Raw genomic sequence first — 25,959 nt, 5'->3', positions numbered from 1 at the left:
AGTTTGGGGTTAGGAAATTCCTTTTGTTATAGAAGCTATTCTTACTTAAAATGATGCTGCTTTCTAGTTCCTTGGGCTGATTTGAAATCTACTTTTTATAGATACGTGCATTATTTGCATTCCTTTTCGTGGGAAAAAATCTTTTCAATGTTATATATATAATCTTTTCAATGCTATTGAAAATATGGTTTTATTGTGTATATTTAGCTTTTGAATAGTATTTTTTAATATTTAGCTTTGTTTTTTCATAGGGTAATAGAAATGAGATCTGTTTTTCTAGTCTTTTCATAGAGTTAAATTATTCTCACTTGTCTAATTCTACATAGGCAGGAGTGATACTGTGTGTGTGTGTAAGTGTGTGTGTGTGTGAGAGAGAGAGAGACAGAGAGAAAGAGAGAGAAAGAATGAGAATGTTAATATTTCCTGGGAAACATTGTTTTACATAAAACAGTAATCTAGATACATGCTACAACATGAATGAACCTTGAAAACGTTATGCTAAATGAAAGAAACCAGTCACAAAACACCATATATTGTGTAATTCCATTTATACAAAATATCCAGAATAGTCAAATCTGTAGAGTCAGAAAGTACATTGGTGGTTGTCAGAGGTTACAGTGATGGGGATATGGGAATGGGAAGTGACTGCTAATAGGTAGGGGGTTACTTCTTGGAGTGATGAAAATGAAAATTAGTGATGATGGCTGAACAACGGTGACTAACTTAAAAACCATTACCTTATTCTGCTGTTAGAAATCTATAATCTAACAAGTCAAAAATTCTGTTATATATTTTAAAATTTTTAGTTGAGACAGTTAAAGGCTATGTTCTTAATCCCCTTCCTTCAAATTCTTCAGTTTTTTAAGGTTAAATGGTATAAAAAGTATAGTTGTTTTCAGTTTTTTATCACTTTCTGATTACAGCAGTAATACATAGTGTTAAATATTCAAATAGTAAATGTTTATAAATACGGAAATGTTCAAAAGAGAAGTTCCTCAAAATCCCAGCCTCTTTAGTTATGATGACTGTGTTAAATCGAGTGTATATCCTTCCACATCTATTTCTAAACTTAGGCTAGCCAGTGCATCCATCATTTAAATGTTTACAGAAAAGATGGGATCGTAGTTGATGCACTATTCTATAGCTTGCTTTCTTCAATTAGTAATATATTGGACATCTTTGTACACATTGTTTTACTCTTCTTTTTGCTTATTATAATGTATGATGTACCTACCACAATTCTTAGGTGCACATTTTTTCATATTTTAATAGTTATGAAATGGGGATGCACCTTAGAATCTATGGTCTGTCAGAATTTAATGGACAGTATTTTTGTCTTAGACATAGAATAATGGCATATCTTATAATTACTGGAGTCTGAGCTTCGATGAATGTGGTATATAATAATACCACCAATAAATGGACATTTTAATTGCTGTTGCAGATAATGCTGCAGAACACATATCTTTGCATGTTTGTTTTTCTGTAGGATTAAATTCTTACAAGTGAAGTTGCTTAGTCTATTTTAATAGATTTTACCAAATTTCTTTCTTAAAAGATTATATAAGTTTACATTTCTGTGTATAGTGGATGAGAGGGCTTATTTTCTCAACCTTCATTAACACCGGGTATTGTCAGTCTTTTAAATCTTAACCTGATATGCAGAAAAAATCATCTTGTTTTTATTTGCATTTTAAAAAATTGAGTGAGGTTAAGTGTCTCTGTATTTTAATTGGACTAGTAATCTTTGTCCTTCTGTGTTGTGAGAGTAGTTTTTATATTTGGAATATTGATCTTTTCTTACATATGTGGCAGATTTTTGTCCTATGAAGTCCATTTGTCTTGACATTTATGGCATGTTTTGTCACAGTGAAGTTTTCAATTTTTTTATAGCACATTTTTGTCAGAGTATTCATAAATGGTGATTTTCTTTTATAGTGTTGATAGGAGTTATTTTCCTGAATTTGTCAAGAAAATTTAGCAAACGATTTTAAAAGCATCTCTGTTTGGACGTTTCTGAGTGTCAGGATTATAAACTCTGCTTAATGAAGATTGTCTTACTCTATTGATTTCTTTATGAAGAGTGTTTGGCTTTATAGACTTTGTTTTAAAGTATGTCATACTTTTGTAATGGGATTTAATGGAAAGTAGTAATGTACTAGAAGTAGAGAGACAGGATTTGTTTTTATCCTTTATTTGTGCCATTAATAAGCTGTGTGCTTTTGGATAAATCCCTTAAACTCTTGGTCTTAGTTTTCTCACTAGTAAAATGAGAAGGTTGTAATAAGTATCTCAGTTGTCTTTAGATTAAAATTCTATTAACTTGCTAGTTTCGTTGAGTATTAAAAATCAGTGTACATTTGTGTACCTTACAATGCCATTTTCCCCCCTAGTCTAGTGCAACTATATTTCTCAATATTTTAACACAGTACTCCTTTTGTTTCTGATGTTGGTTACTTGGGTTGATCTATTGTTTTTAAATATATCCTCTTAGGTTTTCGCTGTGAAAACTATGTAAGCATCTTACATTTACATACAAATTATCTTCTCTTCATCTTTACCTAATGTTGTACTGAAAATACTTGTGATAACCATTAAAGCATAGAAATAAGGCATAAATACTAAGAATGAAGACGAAGTAGGATTTGGAGTTCTGGGAAGAAAAAATGAACTTAGATTTTGTGTCAGACCACCCTCGGCAGTAGTGTAGGATGACCATGAGCAAGTTAATATGTCCCTAATACTCAATTTCTGTATTTTTGTGATGCAAATGATAATAATTACTTCACAGGGTTATGATAATGGTTAAAACCTGCCGTTGAGTACACATTCAGTAGCTCATTCTTCTTTTGGATGTAACAACTAGTGAGAGAGCCAAAAGAAAGAGTCTGGCATTTTTGGTATACTTGAAGCTATTAAATTTGATTGTTTAGCTTAGAAATATTGGAGTATATCTAAATGCATTTCTTTATGAATTTGAATACTTAAATCCATCCTTTTTCTCTCTTGAAATGTGTGCATTTGAGTCTTTCATTTTTATATGGAGAATCCCCACTCTCAGTGGCATTGTTCTACTTACTTATCCCCATCCCTTCATGAAGGCATCCCAAATGTGCAGATACTTCAAGTACTTGAAGTAGCACGTGCCCAGTGAGGATTGTACTTGTCTGGTAACTAACTTTGACATGCGGTTTCTAGAAATGTATCATATATATCATATATAAGGGGTAAACCTGTGTTACGTGTTTATACTTGAATCTCTGTGTACTGTATGGCATATTCTTAAGAGCAAGAGTTGTCTTCATTTATTAGTGTGTTTTCCACATGGTCTCTGAATAAATAAAAATAGGTGGCTGAAGTTGTTTCATATTTCGTCCTGGTGATTAGATTACATGAAGTGATGTTTTTCATCTAGGACACATTGTATTTAGATCATTTGCTTTAGTCTTCTCAACTAGTTTTGGATTGAGATTTTAAAATATTCATGAGGTAAATTTGTAGTTGTGTTACTTTAAAGGTAGCTTTTGGAAGAATGAATACATTTTTAACATAAAAGGGACAGACACTGAGTGAAATATGTTGTCTTACAGCCAAATTTATATCCTACTGTTGGGCTCCAGACACCAGGAGAAGTCGTCGATGCCAATTTTGGGCAGCATCCTTTTGTGTTTGACATAGAAGACTACATGCGGGAGTGGAGGACCAAAATACAGGCACAGATAGACCGGTTTCCTGTCGGGGATCGGGAAGGAGAATGGCAGACCATGATACAAAAGTAAGGAAAGAATTTGGAATTGACATTATTTAAAAATACATGTTTACAAAACACTTTATTGTAGTACAAAAGATTATTTGTTGAAGCCTTTTACAAAAGATTCTTTGTTGCAGCTTTTTAACCTACTCATTTATATCTTAATTTTAATGTCTTAATATTTTAATCTCTATAAAAGTAATTCACTATTTTTAAGCTATTAAAAATAATGTTTGATTTGGTGGCGCACATACAGAATTATATTTTAGTCTGGTTTATTAATTTGATGGAGGAAATAAAGTGACGCTAGATTGCTTAGGTTAGGATAATTCATTTGCTATCCTTAGTAATAGGATTTAATGATTTCCATAGATTACTCATTTATATCATTTATATTACTCATTTACATGATTCAGCTATTAATAGTGCCAATGCAAAAGATAAAGTCAGAAAGATAATTTAGATTGTATAATTCAGGATCGTGGTTTTAGACATGAACTTGACTATGTTGGTCAGCAATAGTTCAGATATTTATGGGGGCAAAGAATAATTGCTCAGTAAGAATAAGCATCAAAATAATGGTATAGTTTACATAACGGAATACAGACTTAATATATACACTTCACTTTTCAGGATTTGGCTAAATTTTTCCAGTGAATGGGTTACCTTATAAGAATAATATCAGCTATTTTTGCTTAGTAGTATCTCTTTTTTTTGCCAAATGTTTGTTATTTATCCTGTGGATTCAGGAAAGTTATAATTGCCCCTATTCTAAATAAGAAGGTCTGACCAAAAGCCTCCAGCTTAAGGAAAATTTTAAAATCTTACTAATTATTTTTGATGCCATTTATTGGTACTTGCTGTTAGACATTTAAGAGGAGGTAAAAGGAACGAAAACCAAGGAACAATGAAAATGGAGTTAGGATTCCTAAATGCGGGATAAACACTGAGGAGGCAGTAGTAACAGTGGAGGGGGATGGGCAGCAGCAGAGCATGCAGTGGGTGTCAGTACAAGTACCATAAGGTGAATAACCTTTATCTCAACTCATTCTTTACTAAAATTATTCAGTTTGTTTTATTAGGGAGCTTTTATGGAAAAGTAGAATTTCATTATGGAAGCATGAAAATATAATCCCTGTGGTAGTCAACTTTTTGGACTATACCTTTGCTGAAAGGCTAGAGGGGACACTTGGATGTCAGTAGTGCTGAATGGTAGCTCTTAAATCTGAAAATACAGACTTAAAAAATAAATACCGGTAAGTTTAAACAATCATTTTCACTACTTAATCTAACCCAAGAAAATAGCAAAGGCTTTCAGAGACCATCAGTCTGACACAATTCATCTTAAATGTCTGTAAATTGCTTTGAACAATCTTAAATTTATAAATCTAATGTCTTTTGTGTGTATTTTTTGGAGGAGATAATGACTGGAAGAAATGATAATTCTGAGAACATGCTTCTTTCCTAGAGATATCTGGTATTACGAGGCTCTACACTAGTGTTTTTTGTCTGGCACAGTTGGTAGAATAATGAACCCCCGACTCAGAATCCCATAGTTGTTAGCAGTGAGAGCTAGGATAGGTTGCTCTCTTGGGGTCACATCCTTTTGATTCTTTAAAAATGGTCACCACTGAGCATCATGGCAGGGTAGCAGTAGAGGAAACATTATTTATCTTAATCCTGTCACCAAAGTTCCATGAGGGTCCCCACTCCTACCCCATTCTTCACAAAATTGAAATTCATCATGACGTCCTGGAAAGTCCATTTTAAAAGGTTCTCCCCTACTCTCTTAAATTAATTTGAACAATTAGATGAAATAAAGTGAAAAAATCTGTTTCTTGGGGACTTTCCCCCCTGCCCTCTCAATCACACTTTTTTGAACCGTTGCTTCCCATTGTTTTCTAATAGTCCCTTAGTAGTGCCAGATAGAGGCAGGTTTAAGAGTTGAACATTTGGGTGATGGAAGGAGAACTGACTCTGGGTGGTGAACACACAATGGGATTTATAGACGATGGAATACAGAATTGTACACCTGAAATCTATGTAATTTTACTAACAATTGTCACCCCAATAAATTTAAAAAAAAAAGAGTTGAACATTTGGATATATTGGTCATTTGAGTTAATATTGCTGAACCAGTCAACAGTTTTTCTAACATTTTATGGTTAGATGTAAATCTGTATTTTGACCATTGGATGGCTTTTTAAAAAATAAACTTGTTCCTTGGAAGTGTGTCACTTACATGTAAATCATCTTTGAGTAACCTGTGCACAGTCATACTAGTTGATTTAGATTAGAAGGCCAACTTTTCATCAATTAGTGTTATCATTCTCAGACTTTCTTCTGGAAGACCTCTCTCCAGGTTCACTTTAGTACCATATTTTACTGTGTATAGTGCGCTTCCATGTAAAATGCGCATCCACGTTTTTGGTCTAAACTTTCAGGGAAAAAATCTTAAATTTTAATTTTTTAATTCAAATTTGTATTTGTTTATATTTAGGTACCTGTGTTTTGTATTATAAGGGAATTTTGGTATCTATGTATGTATTATTACACTTAACTCATTAGCATTAAAAATTAAAAGGTGGGGGTGGTAGATGAGAGTAAAGGGACTCAAATATATGGTGATGCAAAGAGAACTGACTCGGGTGGAGAACGCACAATGTCATGTATAGATGATGTGTTACAGAATTGTACACCTGACACCTATGGAACTTTACTAATAATTGTCACCCCAATAAACTTTAATTAAAAAATAATTTTAAACATTTATAGATAAGCCTGTATAATATGTATCCTTATTTTTCCCTCACAAATTTGGGCAAAAAAGTGCGCATTATACATGGCAAAATACGGTATTGTGTTCATACCTTGTGATCCCATCTAATGTAACTGATGGGTAAAGAAAGGGGTTGAACTCTAGATAGAACACAGAGTTAATTTGTTACTTTAAATGTGTTTTATTTTACAAAATGGCAATATTTCACTGGGATAAGTCCTATAAATGTGAAACAAACTGTAGTTAGTAGGACTGACTATAAGGATGGGAAATACTAGGAAGGAATACTAGGAAACTGGGGTGTTCTTGATTCTCTACTAATATTTATTTTTAGGGAGAGTAATGTCGACATCGCATTTGCAGTTGCCTTCTTAGAAATACATGAAAGAGCAAAATGATTTTTTTGAACTTACTTCAAAGTAGAGGTTATTAAAGCCTTATTTCAAGGGAATATGTGTTTTGTAACACCAGAGTAGAGCTTGTTTATGTAAATTGTAGTATGAAGCATATATTCTCTTAACTAAAAGTTGTGTGTTTCTTTTTATTTTAAGAATGGTTTCATCTTATTTAGTCCACCATGGGTACTGTGCCACAGCAGAGGCCTTTGCCAGATCTACAGACCAGACCGTTCTAGAAGAATTAGCTTCCATTAAAAATAGACAAAGTAAGGACACTATGGTACATGGCTAACACTTGTTTTCAGATTACAGGTTTGGTTGCATCGATTTTTAGAAATTTTCAAACTTAAAAATTTTCAAGTAGATTAATTTAAATCGATGCCTCTGAAATTTATTTGCATTGACATTTTTGAAGATTACCTTTAAAAAATTCACATAGGACTTGTTAATGTTCTGCATGTAGAAATAAGGAATTTTGGAGAATTTTTCTATAAGAAATGTTTACCATTTTTTCTTAAAATTGAAAAATGTTTTTGTGAGCTTTCAGAAAATAAACATTTAATAAAATTTTTTTTCAATACATAAACTATTGTCCCATGGTTAGATGTTAGTGAAGATAATATGTGAAAGAAATTTATTAATAAGTGTCTTTGTATTTAAATTGCTATCTAAATTTAAGATAGCATTGATCTTAAGTGTTTTATTGCTTAGGTCTTAGTGCTTGAGGCCAGAGCAGTAGGGCCTGTTCTGACAAGGGCAAGTCAGCATGATAACTATTCCACAGTTACTTCCTAAAATTGATGTGGTTAGTCCATCAAGGAGTGTATGACTCAGTGTGATTATAGGCATAAAAACGGAACATGATGGGTGAAATTATGACGAATGAAAACAATTGTTTTATGGGTCATGCTGCTATAATGACACTGACTATATTGTGTTGTGGCTATTATATGCTTGTCTGCTCACCGTGACAAACTGGTGAACAGATGATCACTTAACTCTTTGTATCCTCGTTATCTAATTTAATAAATATCTGACACAAGGAATGCTCAACGAGTGGCTGTTGAATTCAGATCCTAACTCAAAGTCCAGCATTCATTTAGTTATGGATTCAAAGGTTCTTATGTTTGATAAAACATTTTTAATATTGTTTCTTTAATGTTTCTTAGTTTCTTTTTTAAAAAACTACTTTAAAAGATATGATTGCCATATTAAAAGCTGTACATTTTTAGTGAATATAATTTGATGAGTTTGGAGATCAGTATATGTCGGAAGTATATATCGTGAAACCATCAACACCATGTATACCATAAATATAAATTAGTGTTTAATACTTCAATATTGCTTAAGAGGTGTTTTTCCTATATTACTTGTATGATAATTTGTGATTTTTTTTAATAGTTAAAGTACTGGTTTTTCTAATTTTTTAATTGTCTGAAAGTTTCTCTTCATCACCTAATAGAAACTATTTCCTTTCATCACTTAATGGAAATTAATCACAGTAACTTAAAAATATTGTAGTCTTTTTTTGTTGAGAGTCCACTAAGTTTATGTTTCTACTCTTAAAGATTAATCATTTGCTCTTTTTTTCTGAATAGGAATTCAGAAATTGGTGTTAGCAGGAAGAATGGGAGAAGCCATTGAAACAACACAACAGTTATACCCAAGTTTACTTGAAAGAAATCCTAATCTTCTTTTCACATTAAAGTGAGTTTATTTAATAAAATGTTATATTTATTATATGTGTGTGTATTGTGTGTAACCAAAATTATTCCCATGTTTTAATTTTTATTTTACCTTGTGTTATGTATTTACATATAATTTTGTAATACAGCACATTTAAGTAACAGGTTATAAAAAACACTTGTATTGAGGACTATAAGCAGATGGTATCTTTTGCTTGTGTTTGCTCTTCTGTCAGTCTATCTCTGTGTTTCAAAATGTGGAAAATCTTATTGAGAAGGTGAGAATCTTATGTTTTCTTCTGCAAAGTTTCTTATAAGTAAGTCACAGACATTTTTAAAAACTGTAGTAAATATACATAACATAAAACTTGGCATTTTTACATGTACGGTTCAGTAGTATTAAGTACATTCACATTGTTTTGCGGCCATCGCTAACCATCCATCTCCAGAACCTTTTTCATCTTTCCAAACCAAAACTTGGTATCGATTAAACACTAACTCCACATTTCTTCTCCTCCACCCCCCCACCCCCCCAGCTCCTGGCAACCACCATTCTATTTTCTCTTTGTGAACTCGAATTTAACTACGCTAGGTAGCTCACATAAGTGGAATCATAAAATATTTGTCCTTTGTAAATGTCTTATTTCCCTTAGCACATTGTCCTCAAAATTCATCATGTTATAGCACATGTCAGAATTTCCTTCCTTTAGAAGGCTGAATGATATTCCTTTGTACGTATAGACCACATTTTGTTTATCTACTCATCCATTAATACACGTTTGAGTTACTTCCACTTTTGAATATTGTGAATAATGCTGCTGTGGATAGAGGTGTAGAAATATCTGTTGGAGCCCCATCATATTCTTATGTACTACTTGATTTGCTACTACAAGTGCAAATATTATTTTGATTACATTATTCTTAGCTTAAAAGTCCATTTTGATTTTGCGTATTATATATAGCTTATGATAGATTTTCGTTTTCTTAATAAATCTTGATTAAAGGAGATAGCATTTTGCATTATAGTTTTCATTTTTCTGAAAAGTTTTAAATTCATTCTATGCAATACAGTATATGAAACCATATTTAGTATTTTTAGCATATTATCTAAAGGCCAAAGTTATTGATCAATACAAGTTCTTAAAATATCTCCTTTTAGAACTGTTGCTATTAAATAAACAAACAGTTATTTAAAGATTATCTAAGTAAATTTTTCTTTTCTTTTTTAGAGTTCGTCAGTTTATAGAAATGGTGAATGGTACAGATAGTGAAGTACGATGTTTGGGAGGCCGAAGTCCAAAATCGCAAGACAGTTATCCTGTTAGTCCTCGACCTTTTAGTAGTCCAAGTATGAGTCCCAGCCATGGAATGAATATCCACAATTTAGCATCAGGCAAAGGAAATACTGCACATTTTTCTGGTGAGAGTCAGTCTTACGCCATTATTTTTACATTTTTGCCCTTTATATTTTTGAACCAAAATAAAATTTTAAAAAATCTAGACATGTCTGGGCCAGCCCGGTGGCTCAGGTAGTTGGAGCGCTGTGTTCCTAATACCAGTCGCCTGTTCGATTCCCACATAGACCAGTGAGCTGCGCCCTCTACAGCTAAGATTGTGAACAACGGCTCTCCTTGGAGCTGGGCTGCCGTTTGCTACCAGGAGCAGCCGGTGGCCAGCGTGAGTCGCTGGCAGCCATCATGAGCCACTGTGGGCTACTGTGTGCTGCTGGGGGCTATTCTGTGCTGCCATGAGTGGCTGGCAGCCATCGTGAGTGGCCGGCAGCCATCGTGAGTGGCCGGCAGCCAGCGAGAGCTGCCGGGAGCTGCTATGAGTGGCCGACCAATGACTGGCGACTGACTGCCTCAGCCGGGGGGATGGGGGGAGCGCAAGGCTCATAATACCAGCATGGGCCAGGGAGCTGTGTCCTACACAACTAGACTGAGAAACAACAGCTTGAACCGGAGTGGGGGGCAGACAGAAGAAGGGGGGGGGAATCTAGACTCGTCCGTGTAGCTGTTTTGCACATTTGTATACTTGGTCTCAAGATGTTCTGGAAGAAAAATAGTGGCAGAAAAATAGTTACTAAAAATATGTTTTTAGTAACTTGAAGATCTGTTTCTGAGAATAGGTTATTATAGCAGATCGTCATACACGAAGGCCAATTTCTAGAATTGTCTCTAGAAATTAAGTCATAGATATTTGGTAATGAAAAGGCAGTTGTGTGTTTCAGTGAAGTTTAAATGTAAAGGTGGTGATGTGGCCGTGATGTCGTAAGCCACCAGTCGCCACATCCAGCTGGCTGCCCGCCATTTCTGTCTCTCTCAGCTGGCTTCTTGTAGGAGTCCACTCTGCCCCTTCATTTCCTCCTGTCCCTTTTTGGCTCACCAGTCTTATTATACTCTACAAGGCTTTTGGTATTCTATTAATTGGAATTCTCTCCTTTCTTGGCTTTTATGACATCATTTCTACAGGTTTATTTCTGACCCTTCCCTTCTTTGTCTTCTTTACTTGTCTTTTTCTTTGTTTTTCCCCAAGGTGTTGTGTTTCCTCTGTCCATTTAACATTCTAAAACAGAAGTCAAATACTGTTTCCTTTCATAGAGTAGAGTAACACCTTTGTTTTTTCTCAATCAGCATATAACTTTCTACATTACTATAATACCTCTGTATTTATGTCACCATCCCGTACAATGCAAATGATTCGTGTTTGTATCCTTAGCCACCACCCCTCTTGAGTATCATACAGTCACTTCAGACTTGGACAAATTCTCAAGCTGAGTGTATTCATATGTAAGGTGGGCGTGATGGTAACACTGCCCTCATGAGGGGTTGTGAGGATTAAATTAGATCCATAATGAAGCCTTCAGTAATGTTAGAGGAGGTGATCGTTACAGCCTTTCAAAGAAATTAATCGTTTGTTTGCTCTTTAAATAGTCTGTTGACTCTCCTATATTATATGAGTTTTAAATACAAAAATCAGAATATGGGTACATTATTTTACAACCTAATAAAATAGTGTGTGTTTGTGTTTTCATGAGCTATATTTTTCTTCTTTTTTTTCCCTCCAGGTTTTGAAAGTTGCAGTAATGGTGTAATATCAAATAAAGCACATCAGTCATATTGTCATAGTAAACACCAGTCATCCAATTTGAATGTACCAGAATTGAACAGTATAAATATGTCAAGATCACAGCAAGTTAATAACTTCACCAGGTAAGTGATTTCCCTATCTCTTGCATTACTATAAGCAACCTAAGTATAAGTGTCATTTTTAATAATTTGGAAAAGATCCAGTTAGATGGAGCATAATGGGGGTCTGGGCATTCCTAAGCCCCCAGAAAATAAAAGGATAAAGAATGAGTTCCCCAAAGCTTTTCAGTCTTCATGTGCACATAGTCTCTTTCCTTTGTTCCTTCCTCTTCCTCTCCATTCCCTTTTCCCTCTAGTGGGGTTATAAGGACAAATCCAATCTTCCTGCCACCACAAACCTATACAGATGATCACATAAATGCCATTTGTTATGTTTCCAAGTCACAGGAGCTTATTTAACATCTAGGATTAACATATGATATGTTCACAACTATTTTTCCCCGATGTGTGTGTTTTTGGTGTAAACATGTAGAACAGTATCCTGAGTTACAAATAACTAACTTTACAAAGACTTTTGCGAGCCAGTCTTTAAATAGCTTGTATATATAGCAGATGTGGTTAAGTCCTTTAGTAAACATAGAGCGTGAGGCTTAGTTTTGGGGATCTACTGGGTGTCAGACATTCTGCTAGACAGGAAGCACGCCTCTTCTGACACCAAAGTTAGAGGTAAGAAGTGTCTGTATCACTATACTATGACATACTCAGGTTCAATGTGCTTGAAACCTAAAGGCTCCTGAAATGTAATCACTTGAATTGGACACGAGTGTGTGAAAGCAAGTTCTTAGCAATTCAGCTTGCCCACGTCATCCAGCATCTGAATCTCAATTGGCTCAGGACTAGTGGAATGGTAATTTTTTCCCCATAAAAATAATGGTTAGATTTTATTAATTTGATCTTGGTTTGGTTATAACATGGATTGGTCACACTGCATTTCTCAGTGCAGCATTTTCTCATCGAAGTAGAAAGAACCTAACTTTTAGCATGGAATCTTAATGGAAATATTCTGGAGAGAGGAGTATATAAAAAGTCTATTTGCAAATTTGGAGATTCATCAGAATTTCAAGGTGATCTATCACCAGTGACAAAAACGTACTGAAGTAGTGGTATTGTGTGGTACAGTTTATAATGGAAGTCCACAGAAGTGGTGTGAGAACAGTAGAAAGAGTGATGGTCTTTTGTTGAGGTCCGGGTAGTCTTTCACAATAGAGATGACATACTAAAAATAGAAAAATTAGAATATTGTAGTAGAAATTATGTGTGGAAATTTAAAAAGTTAAGCCTTTAGTACTTTATCAGACTTTATGCTACTTTAGTACTTTATCGTTGATAGAGGGTTCTGCCATCTTTTGAGGGTAGGATTGCAGTCTCTTGGTGGGTTTTTCTCTTAAATACTATCCTAATGGTAGGAAATTGTTAAAGGGACCTGTTATTACCTAAGTTCAGGGAAGGAAGCGTAACAGAAGGAAGTGATGACATGGCATTCTCCTTTGCAGTAGTGAAGGAGAAGAAAGTAAGCTTTTAAATTCCTTAAACTGTTAAACAGTAATGGTTATTGTTTTATAGTTGGTAATGGCCTTACTTACAACAATATTGTGAAGTAGGCAAAGGTGGTATTAACTGTTAAAACCATTTTACAGATGTAGAGCTGAATACCAGAAAAGTAAATGACTTTTTTTAAGGTCAATAATCAGTAGCTAGTAAGTTGCAGAACTGAGACTACTTCCCGGGATTTCTGACTTCCAGACTTGTGCATTATACTTCCATCTGAAATCCTTTTCTCCCGACCCTCCCTCTTCTCCAGCCTAACTTCTGTTCAAGTTAGTTAAAACTCAGGTTCAGATGTTAACTTTTCCAGGATGTTTTCCTTGATTTACATCCCTGCCAAATGGTGTATCACTCCTTGTGATTAACTTTTATCAGTCCTGATCCTCTGTAATATAATAACTTTATTAGCTTTTAATAGGCTGTTTGCTCTTAGAGTGCAGAAGCTGTTTCATTATATCCTTGGCACCTGACATAGAACATGGCTCAGAGGCTCTTGAATGTGTGTTGAATGAAAGAATCTCTCTCAAATACTATATTGAATTGTCAAAAACATTGTTTTTGGTAGTATATTATTAAGATCACTAAAAGCTGTGATCTTAAGGATTTATATTAAACATTTTTGAAATTTGATTTTTCTTTTCAATTGTCAAAGTTCGTCAAGATGCTAAACAAGCTTTTCTGACTGATGAAGGAGCTCTAGGGCCATAGCCCCCGCATTTCCTAGGTGTCTCTCTGTCCTTTTAGGGAACAGGTTTCACTGGCAAAAGAGTATGTACACAGACACACACACACACACTCACACTCACTCTCAAACTCACACACAATACAAACTGACCACCAGTGGTAGGTAACCTCTGGTGACATTATGCTTAGAGTGCTTTTGTTCAACTGCATTCAATGTTCTTTTTCCTCAGTGCCTAAGGCTTCCGTTCTCCGCTCGGCAGTGAGGGCTTAAACCACCGTTTTCAGCCCTCTTCCCTCAGTCTCTGCCGTGAGCGTTGGGGTCAGCCGTGTTATATGCTGCCCCCTCAGCCCTGTGGGCCGTAAGCGGAGCCCTAGCAGTCCGAGTCCTTCCCTCTCCCGCAGCTGCGGAACATCCGGGAGCAGCGGGCTCCGAGCACTGAGCTAGGTCTGCGTCCTGCGCCCATTCGGCTCCGTCCCCGCACTTCTCCTCTCCCTCCTCCCCCGCTCGCGCGATTCACCCACCTGGAGGTGAATTCAGTAGTCGGCCTCTTTGTCTTGCCTGTCTGCTGTGCAAGGAGTCCTTTGTGGAGTTATTGTTGTCCGATTCGTTGTAACTTCCAGGGGAGCATTACAGAGGCTCACCTCACGCTGCCATTTTGATGACGTCTCCGATGTTCTTTTTCCTTACAAGTGAATATACATTGCTTTTTAAATGAGAAAAGCTGTTTTTCATTTAAGTATTTCCTAAATTTGCATCAAGCTTTTTCTTCTGGGCTGTATAATTGTTACCTGGTTCTTCATAGAAGAATCCTAATATTTATTGTAGCTTAGAATGTGGATGGATCGGAAGGAACAAGTTCATTATGTCCAGATACAGTTATTGGCACATAGGGATTCATTCAGTAAATGTGAAATGAGTGAAAATTGGAAACCCCCCAACTATCCAAATCAGCATTGTTAAAATTAAAATTTGGCAATACTTTAGAATCTTTAGCCAATAAGAAAGTCTGTGAGAGAGGTGACCGGTTGCTCAGTTGGTTAGAGCACAGGCTCGCTTAACAACAAGGTCGCTGGTTCGATCCCCACGTGGGCCACTGTGAGCTGCGCCCTCCGTATCTATTGGAACAACTACTTGACTTGGAGCTGATGGGTCCTGGAAAAATACACTTAACATAAAAGTAAAAAAAAGAAAAGAAAGCAAGCCTGTGAGAAAAAAATAGTTTTGGGCACTGGAAAGGAATGAGAGCGTGAGACTGAATAGTTTTAAAGATTATTTACCTTTGAGAGAGGGTATGTTTTTAAGTAGTGAGGACAAATGCCAAAATGTCAAGACTGTTAAAGAAAAAGCTGAGAAGCTAGTTGAATGTGAGGGCAGAAAGGAGGTGAAGTGGGCTCCAGGAATACTTTGTTTGGAGAGTGTAGTTTTCCCCTACATGCTGGAAATGAATGCTGGGGCAAGCGTGAGGCCCTGCTGCGCGACGGCTGCTGGTGCAAGAGTTAATTAACAAAGGATGATGAAGATGTCAGTTTGAAAATAGTGTGAAGTATGTGCTAAAGTATGATTTTTCAACATTGATACAAAGTCATGAACCAGTACATTTTAGTACATCTCCAGGAGTACAAATTTGTTTTTGGTTTTTTTAAAGCTACATATTTGGCTTTCAGTACATTCAAGATTTAACTAAATATTTTTTTTGCAGATTGCTGTTCCCTTATGAAGTCAGTTTATAAGTAGGCGATGTAGTTGAGTAGTAATTTATTTTAAACTAAGCTGCAAGTATGCGATTTCTAAAATTAGGTTTGTTTTTTCGTTTTCAGTAATGATGTAGACATGGAAACAGATCACTACTCCAATGGGGTTGGAGAAACTTCATCCAATGGTTTCCTAAACGGTAGCTCTAAACATGACCACGAAATGGAAGATTGTGACACCGAAATGGGTCTGCAGTGATATTTCTTACATTTTTAATAAAAAATGATGACTACAAGGTTATGTTTTCACTTGTACTGATTCACAGTGATGAGCATAAATCAAATTTAAAGATGTATGTGTCATTGGATCTGATAGAAATACGTATCACTTCTCTTTAACTTGTGAGAGTGGGTTGCTAAACTGAGTAGTTACATTTCAGTACTTTCTGAAGTTAAGTGCTAGAGATTTCTTTGCTGAACAGTCTGTTTTGGCTCATATTTAGTGCTGTCATTAATGCAGCAGTACCAACTTATTTGTGTTAAATATCCTTTAGGATATTTAAGGTTGGAAAAATTTTTACTTACTTCAATATAGCCAGTAAAGGCCAAATGAGTAGAGATGATTTTATACATTCTAGTCAAACAATTTCTTAAATTCATTTTATGTGAATTCATTTATATATGAGAATATATAAGCCATTTAATGGCTTTACATAGTTCACTGCCTGGCACGTAGTAGGTGCTTAAGTATGACTCCTTCCCCCCAAAAAAATAAGTGGCTGAAAGATACAGTAGCATGCTTAATTTTAGTTTGTTGACAACTTGTGTAGTAAATTGTACCATGAACTTAAACCATCAGCAAACTTCATCATCAGTTGCAAAATGAAAATTATTGAAACTTATAAATTATTATTTGTCAGAATTCCATGGCAACATTAGATTTCTTAATATTTTGAGGTTAAAAGGTATTTTTTCTGATCTCTAAGAGTATGTGTAAGAAACTACTTTATAAATGCAAAGTTATTCTTTTATTATTTGTACAACTACCTGTTGTTGAGGATTATATGTTCTAATATGTAATTCACTTTTTCAAGCAAGTAATGTGATTTAAAAAAGTCTAGATTTCTTAGATATCAGCAACCTCAATGTTCAAAGAGTAATTTAGGTATAGTGATTAAGAGCAAGAGTTCTAGAGCCGGATTATCTGCATTCAGATTCTGCAACTGTCACTTACTAGCTGTGTAACCTTGAACAAGTTACTTAAGAGCTCTGTGCCTCAGTTTCTTCATCTGTAAAATGGGTACTATAATAACTGCCTCATAGGTCATTGTGGACATTAAGTGAACTAATCTGTGAAAAGCTAATAGCCCAAAATAAGTGCTTAGTAAATATTAACTATCATCATTAACGAATTGTGTTATTAGTGATTTAAATGGTTACATTATTGATCAGTAATTATTGTCAACCAAGATACATACTATAAAATTCTGTTTTCTAAAAGTAGTGCAATTACCCTTTTTTATTAGTATAATATGGTGTCTTCTGTGTTTTTATTAAAATAATTTCTCCTCTCTTTAGATTCCAGGAATCATTTTATTCTGTCTATATTCTATGTCAGTTAAAGTAGTTTGAGAAGCAATTATTTCTTTCTTTATGTTGCTTAATGTAGTTTTAGAGAATTGTGCTTAACTTTTCATAAAATTTTCCCTGACATATAGGTACTTCCTAAAACTGTGAGAGGTTGTCACCTGAATTTCAACTGCATGCTAGATATTGGATCCTAGACTCTTGAGACCTAGATAAAGCATACGTTTTAGCTGCAAAATTCCATATTAAATTAAAAATAAATCTGCATATTTAGAGAAAATATTAGGTAATAGTTACTAAATGAAATGTACAAAATGTTATCAGCAATTTATGGTCATTGCCTTCCATTTGGTAAGGTGGTAAAACACTTGTTTTGCTTACAGAAGTTGATTCAAGTCAATTAAGACGCCAGTTGTGTGGAGGAAGTCAAGCCGCCATAGAAAGAATGATTCACTTTGGAAGAGAGTTACAAGCCATGAGTGAACAACTGAGGAGAGAATGTGGCAAGAACACAGCAAACAAAAAAATGTTGAAGGTAAATTTGTTTTCCCTTGATCAATTATAAATGCACCAAGGGAACTAAATTATAGTTTTGTAAAATATTGAGCAGTACTAGAAATTGTTGTGAAACTTGGACATGAACTCCCTGGCTTCCTGCCCATTTGAGAGTGAAAGTGTTCAGTGGAGCCGGGCAGCTCTGCTGTCCTGGAAAGAACACTGAATTTCAAGGAAAAAAATAGCGATTTAATCCCACTTCTGCCACCTGTCAGTGTTGTGTGCACTTTGTCAACTTACTTTCCTACTTTTCCCCACTGTATAATTGGCAGTTATTGTGAGTATGCTGATAAAACTATAAATTTGAGATATTTTTATTTAGTAAACATTGTTCAGGGTTGCAGCAGATTGAATATGTAATACATGGTTTTCATTTTGATGATAATTGGTGAAGGATTTGGGTCATCTTTGAAGCCAGAATAGTTAATACATTTTTAGGTCTTTTCTGGATTGACGTTTACAGTAGCTAGTAAGATGGATACAATTTAAAGAGTTTAGTAAGTAAGCCACAATTTTTATATCAGTTGAAGATGGAGTTTTCCCCTCCCTAAGTCAGCACTGCAATTAGTTGTAGGGATGTTACCACTCTTTAAAAGTTTGGTATTTTTTGTCCTACCAGCCCTGTAAGCCTATGAAACATTAACCTAGCAGTTGTTTTGGTTTTTTATCTTGCGTTAGGTTAATTTCAAAGGTCGTAAGTTATAAACATTTTTTCCTGAATGTTTTGAAAGAAATTCACAAAACAAAGGACAGATAGATACATGCATGTAGTGGCCTTGAGACTGATGTGTGTAACGTACACAGTAGGAAAGGGCAAGGCTCCTGCCATCCCTACCTGACCCAAACTGAGAGTTAGTGCATCAGGCTCCCACATCTAGTAGCATTGAGTATGGCATAAAATGAGCAAGAATCAAACAGCTACCTGCATATAGCCTCAGGACAGCATCTGTGTAGACAGAACATACCTGCCTAGCCTAGTTTGGGTGAGGGAGCCCCCTGTGTACACTTCCAGTTAAAGGCGTACAGTACAGTCTTGTATTTTCAGTAGCTGAGATGGGAAGAGAGGTGTATTCAACATATTCAGTGCTTCATCTACTGGATAGCACAACTGCTATTCTGTTGGTGACCCTCAACTATCAAAAAAAAATAACGGTTAAATTATGATTTTTCTGGTAAATAAAAGAAAATTGGTGGATTATGTGATTTGAATTGCTTTTCATTTAAAGAGTTCTTTGAGGTTGGACTAGGTCTTAATATTTAACTTCCTCCCCTTTTAAATATATCTAATGCATATAGCAGCTAGATATTCAATGAATGTTTATTAAATTGAGGTTGAATTAATTTGAAAAGAATAACTAAATAATTTTTCCAGATTGGGAATTTTCATCACAGTGCAGTGTTGTAGAACCTTTTAGGACATCAAGAGTGCTAAGAAGAAACTTATTTCTCAGCCTTTATTATTATTTATTATTAAGTGATTTTAGGTATCTAAAGTTATCCTTTTGGGAAACTGAGTAGTTCTCTGCTGGACACTGAAGATGTTTTAGGGCAATGGTTCTCCACCTTTTTGGCATCTAGACACTTTAAGAGACTATTAAAGATTCCCAAAGAGTTTATTGATTTTATACTATACTAAAAACTAGAACTAAAACTAAAATTAATTTAAAAATAGCAATAAATCCATTTAATAACACATTTTTATGAAAAATAATTATCTTCCTAAAATAAAATAAAAAAGTGAGAAGGGTGGCATTGCTTTACATTTCCACAAATCTCTTTAATGCTAGGTTTAATCAAGATAATCTGGATTCTCAGACCTACCTTTGCATTCAATCTATTGTGACATCACACATCAGGTTGCCTCTGGAAAACCCCGCTTTACAGTTATGAGAGAATGAGAAAAGTGAAAGTGGTATCTTAGTATTACTATGAAAATAGTTCTCACTTTACAAAACCCATGAATAGGTGTTGGACCCAGGTGTCCCTGGACTATATTTTGAGAATGGTTATTTAAGGGATATTTGGGAATATGAGATGTTTTTAAGAATATTAATCTTTTTTAAGTTTCAGGTGTACAAAACAACATTGTCATTAGACATTTATATACTTCATAAAGTAATAACTCCAGTAAATCTATTACCCATCTGACACTACATAGTTATTACAGTATTATTGACTATTCCCTATGCTCTGAATATCCCCATGACAATTTTTTTAATTACAGTTGACATTTAATATTATGTTTTTAAGAATTCATAGACTTTTTTTACAGCAGGTCATTTGACTTGTTAAAAGTTGATACTGATTGAGCAAGATGAAGGAGTGTGATTTATGTAGTGCCTGTGAAAATTTACGATTTCACTCAGTCAGCTTACAGTCTTTGATTCTAATTTGCATGAAGCTCAGAAGTGGTATTACATGGCCTATTCTCAAAGATATTTATTGATTATATATTGAATTATGTGAATATGTAATTCATCTTCATCTAAAGAATGTACATGGCTTTGATTTTGCACGTTTGACTTTTAAACAAATGGCAACTGCTTTAGAGACTTCCTTAGTATTCTGAGCTGCTTTCTTCCCATTCCCCAAGCTTTCCTTGGTCCAGATAAGCTGAGTGAGTGATCTAACTTATAAGTACCTAAAGAACAAGGCTGGAAGATTTGAGGGCAACGTGAAGAAGAAAGGTTTTTTTTGCCGTTGTTGAGAAGGTGTAGAAATTACTCTTTTTCCTTTTATTCTTCACATCAGATCCCATGTGATTGTAGTAGGGTATTTTTATTTTTTCTGGATTTGTATAAACTGAACTTCTGAATCATACATACATAAATATGGAGACAATGACTTGGTTAAATTTGAAGGTAAGGTTTACCTAAATCCTTTACCATAAGATACCAGATGTATTTTGCTTCCCTTGGGTGGTGGAGTAACTGCCATATTGCAGCCCTGTGGAGTAGCCCACCCATGGTAATCAGGTGTAAGGAGTTCCTGCAGCAGCCCTTTTTTCTAGTTCTCTCAGCCTTCCTTTCCTCTTTCCCTGTTGTCTTTTTGTTCCGTCTTTTTGTTCCTTACCTGCCTAAATCTGCCAGTGGCTCCCAAGAGAACTGCCTGACTTGGTTCAGCAGCTGTTTGTGGAACTTCAGCAGTGTGGCGAGGACTGCTGCAGGCCTGTGGGAGTCAGGTGTGGGTGATGGCCCAGCTGGCAAGGAGATTCAGGTAGTCAGTGAAGCAGGCCTGGAGCCATTTAGACTCCCCCTGTGTACACACTGCTCCAGATTTTAAGTCGAGTGTAAGTACAGTTTGAGAATCCTACCTAAATGATGTCACATTTCCCTCAGAAATTATTCCCATGGTGGTAATTTTTAAAAATAAACAGTAACCCATAATGCCATGCACTGTATTTCACAGATACTTTGTTTTGTGCTTTACATCTGATGTGCATATATTTTACCTAGTTAGTAATTTTAGTTGTCCTGTTTTGTATTGTTTTTATTGTCATAAAAATTTATTTCCAGTTTCTGTGCATTGTTTACAGTTATTTTTAAATGGCTACATGATAGTCTGTGTGTTGCTATATCAGTTTATATAAGCATTGCTCTCTTGATAGACTTTATTTGGTTTTATTCAAATGCTTTAGTGAACACCTTTATCATATATCCTTGTTTCTTCCTTAAAAATATTCCACTGGGATAAAGTCCTAATTATTGAATCCAAAGGATAGATTTATTGTGGCTCTTGGTACATACAAGTATTGCTATAGTATCACTTCCCAGAAACCTACCAATGTAGCAGCAGTAACAGAGGAATGTGCCAGTGGCACTGCCGCCTTAACTGCCTGTCTTCGGTTACTGTCACCAATTATATTTTACTGCAAGATTTAATCCATTAATGTTGCTTTGTTGTTGTCATTCCCTTTGAATAATAAAGTTCTAGGTGATGCTGTAAACGTTTTTTTTAGGGTTTTAGCAGTTTTGCTTACACCTTCACTCTACTTCCAAGCTATGTTTCATGGTGTTGCTGTGAGATTCTTCTGTAATCAAGTCTGATCCAGATCACTCCTATATTTAAAATTCCATTGCCTTATTGGCAAAAAATTCAAGCTTTTTAGTGTGATTTTGGAGGCATTGTAGGATCTAACCTCTTACCATGGTTCCACCCATGCCTTTTTCTCCGCCTTAGTATCCATGTAGCTTGAGCCTTTTTCTGTGATCGCATCATGTGACAGTATACTGTATGTTACTTACTTATGTGTCTGTCTTCCCCACAAAACTGTGAGTCCTTGAAACTAAGGCCTGGTGATCAGTCCTCAGTTGTGCAATAACTTATTTGTTGAATTGTACTGCAAATGCTTGAGCAGAATTTTAGCCTTTTTTCCTTTCAGTATTTAGATTCACAGTTAAGAGGAATTGCATCTAAAAGAAGTACAGTACTAGCTGTGTGATCCAACCTCTTACTGCCCCAGTTTGCATCTCTGAATGATGGGCGTAATAGTATCCACCTTGTAAGGTTATTGTGAGGATTCAATGAGAGGATTCACGTTAGTGCTCGAAACATTGCCCCTCACGGTATGAGTGCCCAGTAAATTACTGCCATCATTATCTATGTTTTAAATACTAGAAGGTGTAAATAGGAAAGTGGTCTTGATTTGACATTTGGGACATTTTACCTTTCTGGTAGCATGTCGGGATATGTAGACCCCAGAGGATAGTTTTGTGCTTCGTTTTTATGTACCAATTATTCCTTGGACAATTCTTCAGTATATCTTTTAAAATTAGCTGTAATATGGGGATGGTACCTCATTAGATAGATGGCTGTGGGATAATTAAGTCTTGAGCAAAGCTTAATTAGCCTTTTGAAATAATGATTGATTCAAGTTAGCTTTATAGGATATAGGATATTGATATTCTTTTCCATCAATGAATTTGCATTGGGGCAACCAGGAAATAGAACCTGCTAACATGTGGGATGCATAAAATACCTTAAAATCTGTAAGAAGCAGGTCTTGTGATCAGCAGCTGTACGAAGCTGCTTCCCTGCCCCCAGCACCTATGAGTAGCTGCAGGGAATTCAGCAGCTACTCAAAACAGTATAGTAAATAATTTTTTAGTTTTCAAGGAACTTTCGTTATGATAATTGGGGCAAGAAGTCTGATGTGCGTGAGATACTTAGTTAGCTCTGTCAGACGGGAGGAGCCGCATGGGTTACCCACCTCTGCTCTGAGAACACTAGTAAGATGAGAGGAATGCCGGAACAGCTGTACCGAGGAGATAGAATTCTTTAGGGACTTCAGTCTTCCACAGGTCCGTAATCAGCATTTTGAGTGTTGTTACTGAATTCACTGATCTGCGTTTTCCTCAGCACCTCTCCGTGTATGCCTTCTGTACCTAATTGTATCTGTAACTGGATTATAATGTCACTCTGGATTAGCGCATAGACTTTTGGCAAAGTATAGGACATTATTTATTGAAAGATTAGAATAAACCAACATTGCTAATTTCACTTAGCTCAGTTATTCCTTATGTGGATGTGAGATATGACCTGTGATAATCCCAAATGATGAAAGTGACACTTGGAGAGGCCGTTACTTGGCAGAGGCCACACTGGTGGTGCACACTGGTGACTGATGCCAGTGTCTGAAACCTCTGCAGGATGTGCCTCATAGAAAGAAGACAAAAGTCATTGGAAAAAGACTACTGTGTGCGTGTCAGCTACTTTAGGAGGGGTGGCTTGAGGATGCTTGGAACTATTAAATGTTCCTGAATCGGAGCCGGTTTACTTTTATTTTTTCATTAGTTTGAAAAGGTGACATCCAATGAAATGTGTCCAGTTCCCACATCTGTTTGAAAAATATATATAGGCAGGCCCTGTCCTTTTAATGTCAAATTCATATGAGTGCTAATAAATTGTGAAGTATCTGAATGTTTTGTGTTTCCCTCTACCTTAACCAGTGTTTGCCCATTTCACAGGAATTCATTTTTTCAATTTTTAATTATTTTTCTGCTGTGTATGTGTTGCAGGGATAGGAAGAAGATAGTAAGAATGGCTTTTTACCAAAAAAATGCAAATTAGCCTTTGCTGCATAATCTAGTTAAAATACATTCATAGGTAAAAGGGTGTAAATGTCACAGTAATCTAGTGCCTTAAAGCCATATTTTATCTGCCTCTCAACTTGTAACTGTGGTGAGCACAATAGTTGAACTATTTGAATTAAAAAACAAATTGCTGTTTTCAACAGGATGCATTCAGTTTACTAGCTTATTCAGATCCTTGGAACAGCCCAGTTGGAAATCAGCTTGACCCAATTCAGAGAGAACCTGTGTGTTCAGCTCTTAACAGTGCAATATTAGGTAAGTAAAGCCAAAAAGGCACAAGTCCAACTATATTCTCTCAATATTTGAGATGGTATTATTTCTGCTGGCATTTATATTTTGGTAAAATAAGGGAAAGGTTTTCTATGTTTTAAACATTAAAATTACCTTAAAATACCTTCCTCCATTTCAATTCCATGTTAAATGGATTCAAATGGAATAAAAACAGTACATTGGGTGCATCTGGGGAAGTTTGGAAATTAGAAGTGTGTGTGTGTGTGTGTGTGTGTGTGTGCGCGCGCGCACGCGCGTGCGTGCGTGCGTGTGCGTGCGCATTTCTGGCCCGAGCCACCCATATCACAGCTCCCACCATGCCTCACATACACAGGGGCCTCCAGGTGACTTGGAAATGCCCGTCAGTACCAGCCCTTAGAGTCAAATTATATTTGCATTAAAGTTAATCATATTCAGCTAGATATTTTTGTTGGGAAAGTTGGACAAGAACTCCCTAGCTTCCTGCCCTTTTGAGAGTGAAAGTGTTCAATGGGGCCAGGCAGCTCTGCTGTACTGGAAAGAACACTGAATTTCCAGGGGAAAAACAGGCATTTAATCCCACTTCTGCTACTTGTCAGTGTTGTGTGCACTTTGTCAACTTTCCTACTTTTCTCAGCTGTGTAATTGGCAATTAGGAAAAACGTGAGTACTGAGAAAACAAAAAGGGTAGGGGAGGGAGAGAACAGCAGTATAGTGAGGTCCGCGTGCAGGGAAGATTAGCACTGGCTGTTCCCTGGTTGTTGCCGTTCCTGTGAGCAGCGCACTAGTGTGAATATAGTGCTTATGTACTGAACAAGGACACTTTCTATATGAATCCTCTGTGGATTCTGTGCATTTACATATAAACTCTATAGGGTTGATTGACTACATAGAACTGTTTTAATTTCTGGATGATTCTTTTCAAAGGTAATTTAGATAAGTGATTTTTCACCTGACCTGAGAATCTTAATTCCCCAGGTAAAATGGGACTCCAGTTTAGAAGTCTTTTCTGTGCTGTTTGGCCCCATTAGTTTGGGGGGCTTTTAGCAACATGTTTCTAATTACTTTCGCTAGATTAGAGCAGTGGCAGAGTAGATTAGAGACTATTTAGCAGGGAGACTTGTAACGAGGGCCTGGGCTCATATGGCCAGAATGTAAAGGAAGCAATTAAAAGTATTCATGTTTGAGCCTTATCTGTTTCTTTGCCTTTATAAAATTCATTTTTGTGTGTTAAGGTCTCATACTGGAGTTTTGGAATAAGGGTAGTATCTTTGTGTTGTAGTTTTCTTCTTTAGATTTTGTATATAATAAATGTGAATTTTCTTTGTGGTGTTAATGTGTTGTATTTTCTTTGGCTATGCAAAATTCATTTAGCTCTATTGGTAAACATAAGAAAACTCAGTAGCAATGCTGGGATTGTGAGGTATATTATGGTTTTACTATAAATGTATTTTTGAAATTGCTACCTTATAGGTAATCATAAAGCCCTGATTGCTTTATATTTAAAGAACAGTCAGACTTGGAAAAAATTTTTGAAGACAAGTGACCAGTTTTCTTTATTATGACAGTGTTTTATATCTTGTGATCTTCAAGGGAAATAAATTTTTAAATACTAAATTGCTTGGGACCATTATCCAAGATATACATACTTTTACATATTGTGCTACATATTATGTAGGTTCAGCTATAAATAGTGCTTAAATTTATTAAATATATATAATTCCTACAAAATTACTAAATTGCTGTGGGAGGGATGTCTGTGTGCATATTTATAAATACTATATAATCTATAA

At 35.6% G+C, this 25,959-nt stretch overlaps 1 protein-coding gene across 1 annotated transcript in view; it reads left to right on the top strand.

Annotated features, from left to right (window-relative positions):
* RANBP9 (RAN binding protein 9) overlaps positions 1–25,959 on the top strand; it is an 81,862-nt gene that overhangs the window by 52,074 nt on the left and 3,829 nt on the right. Inside the window, exons 6-13 of the mRNA XM_081055036.1 lie at positions 3,591–3,775; positions 7,082–7,194; positions 8,527–8,635; positions 9,843–10,033; positions 11,681–11,825; positions 15,810–15,931; positions 17,654–17,805; positions 24,061–24,172. Of these exons, the coding sequence (XP_080911162.1) occupies positions 3,591–3,775; positions 7,082–7,194; positions 8,527–8,635; positions 9,843–10,033; positions 11,681–11,825; positions 15,810–15,931; positions 17,654–17,805; positions 24,061–24,172 (1,129 nt within the window). The remainder of the gene's footprint in view (positions 1–3,590; positions 3,776–7,081; positions 7,195–8,526; positions 8,636–9,842; positions 10,034–11,680; positions 11,826–15,809; positions 15,932–17,653; positions 17,806–24,060; positions 24,173–25,959) is intronic.

This window comes from Rhinolophus hipposideros (assembly GCF_964194185.1).
Source record: "Rhinolophus hipposideros genome assembly, chromosome: 8".
Taxonomy (NCBI): domain Eukaryota; kingdom Metazoa; phylum Chordata; class Mammalia; order Chiroptera; family Rhinolophidae; genus Rhinolophus; species Rhinolophus hipposideros.
Note: the sequence above shows the minus strand (reverse complement) of the source record. Positions and strands in the feature narration are given on the sequence as shown.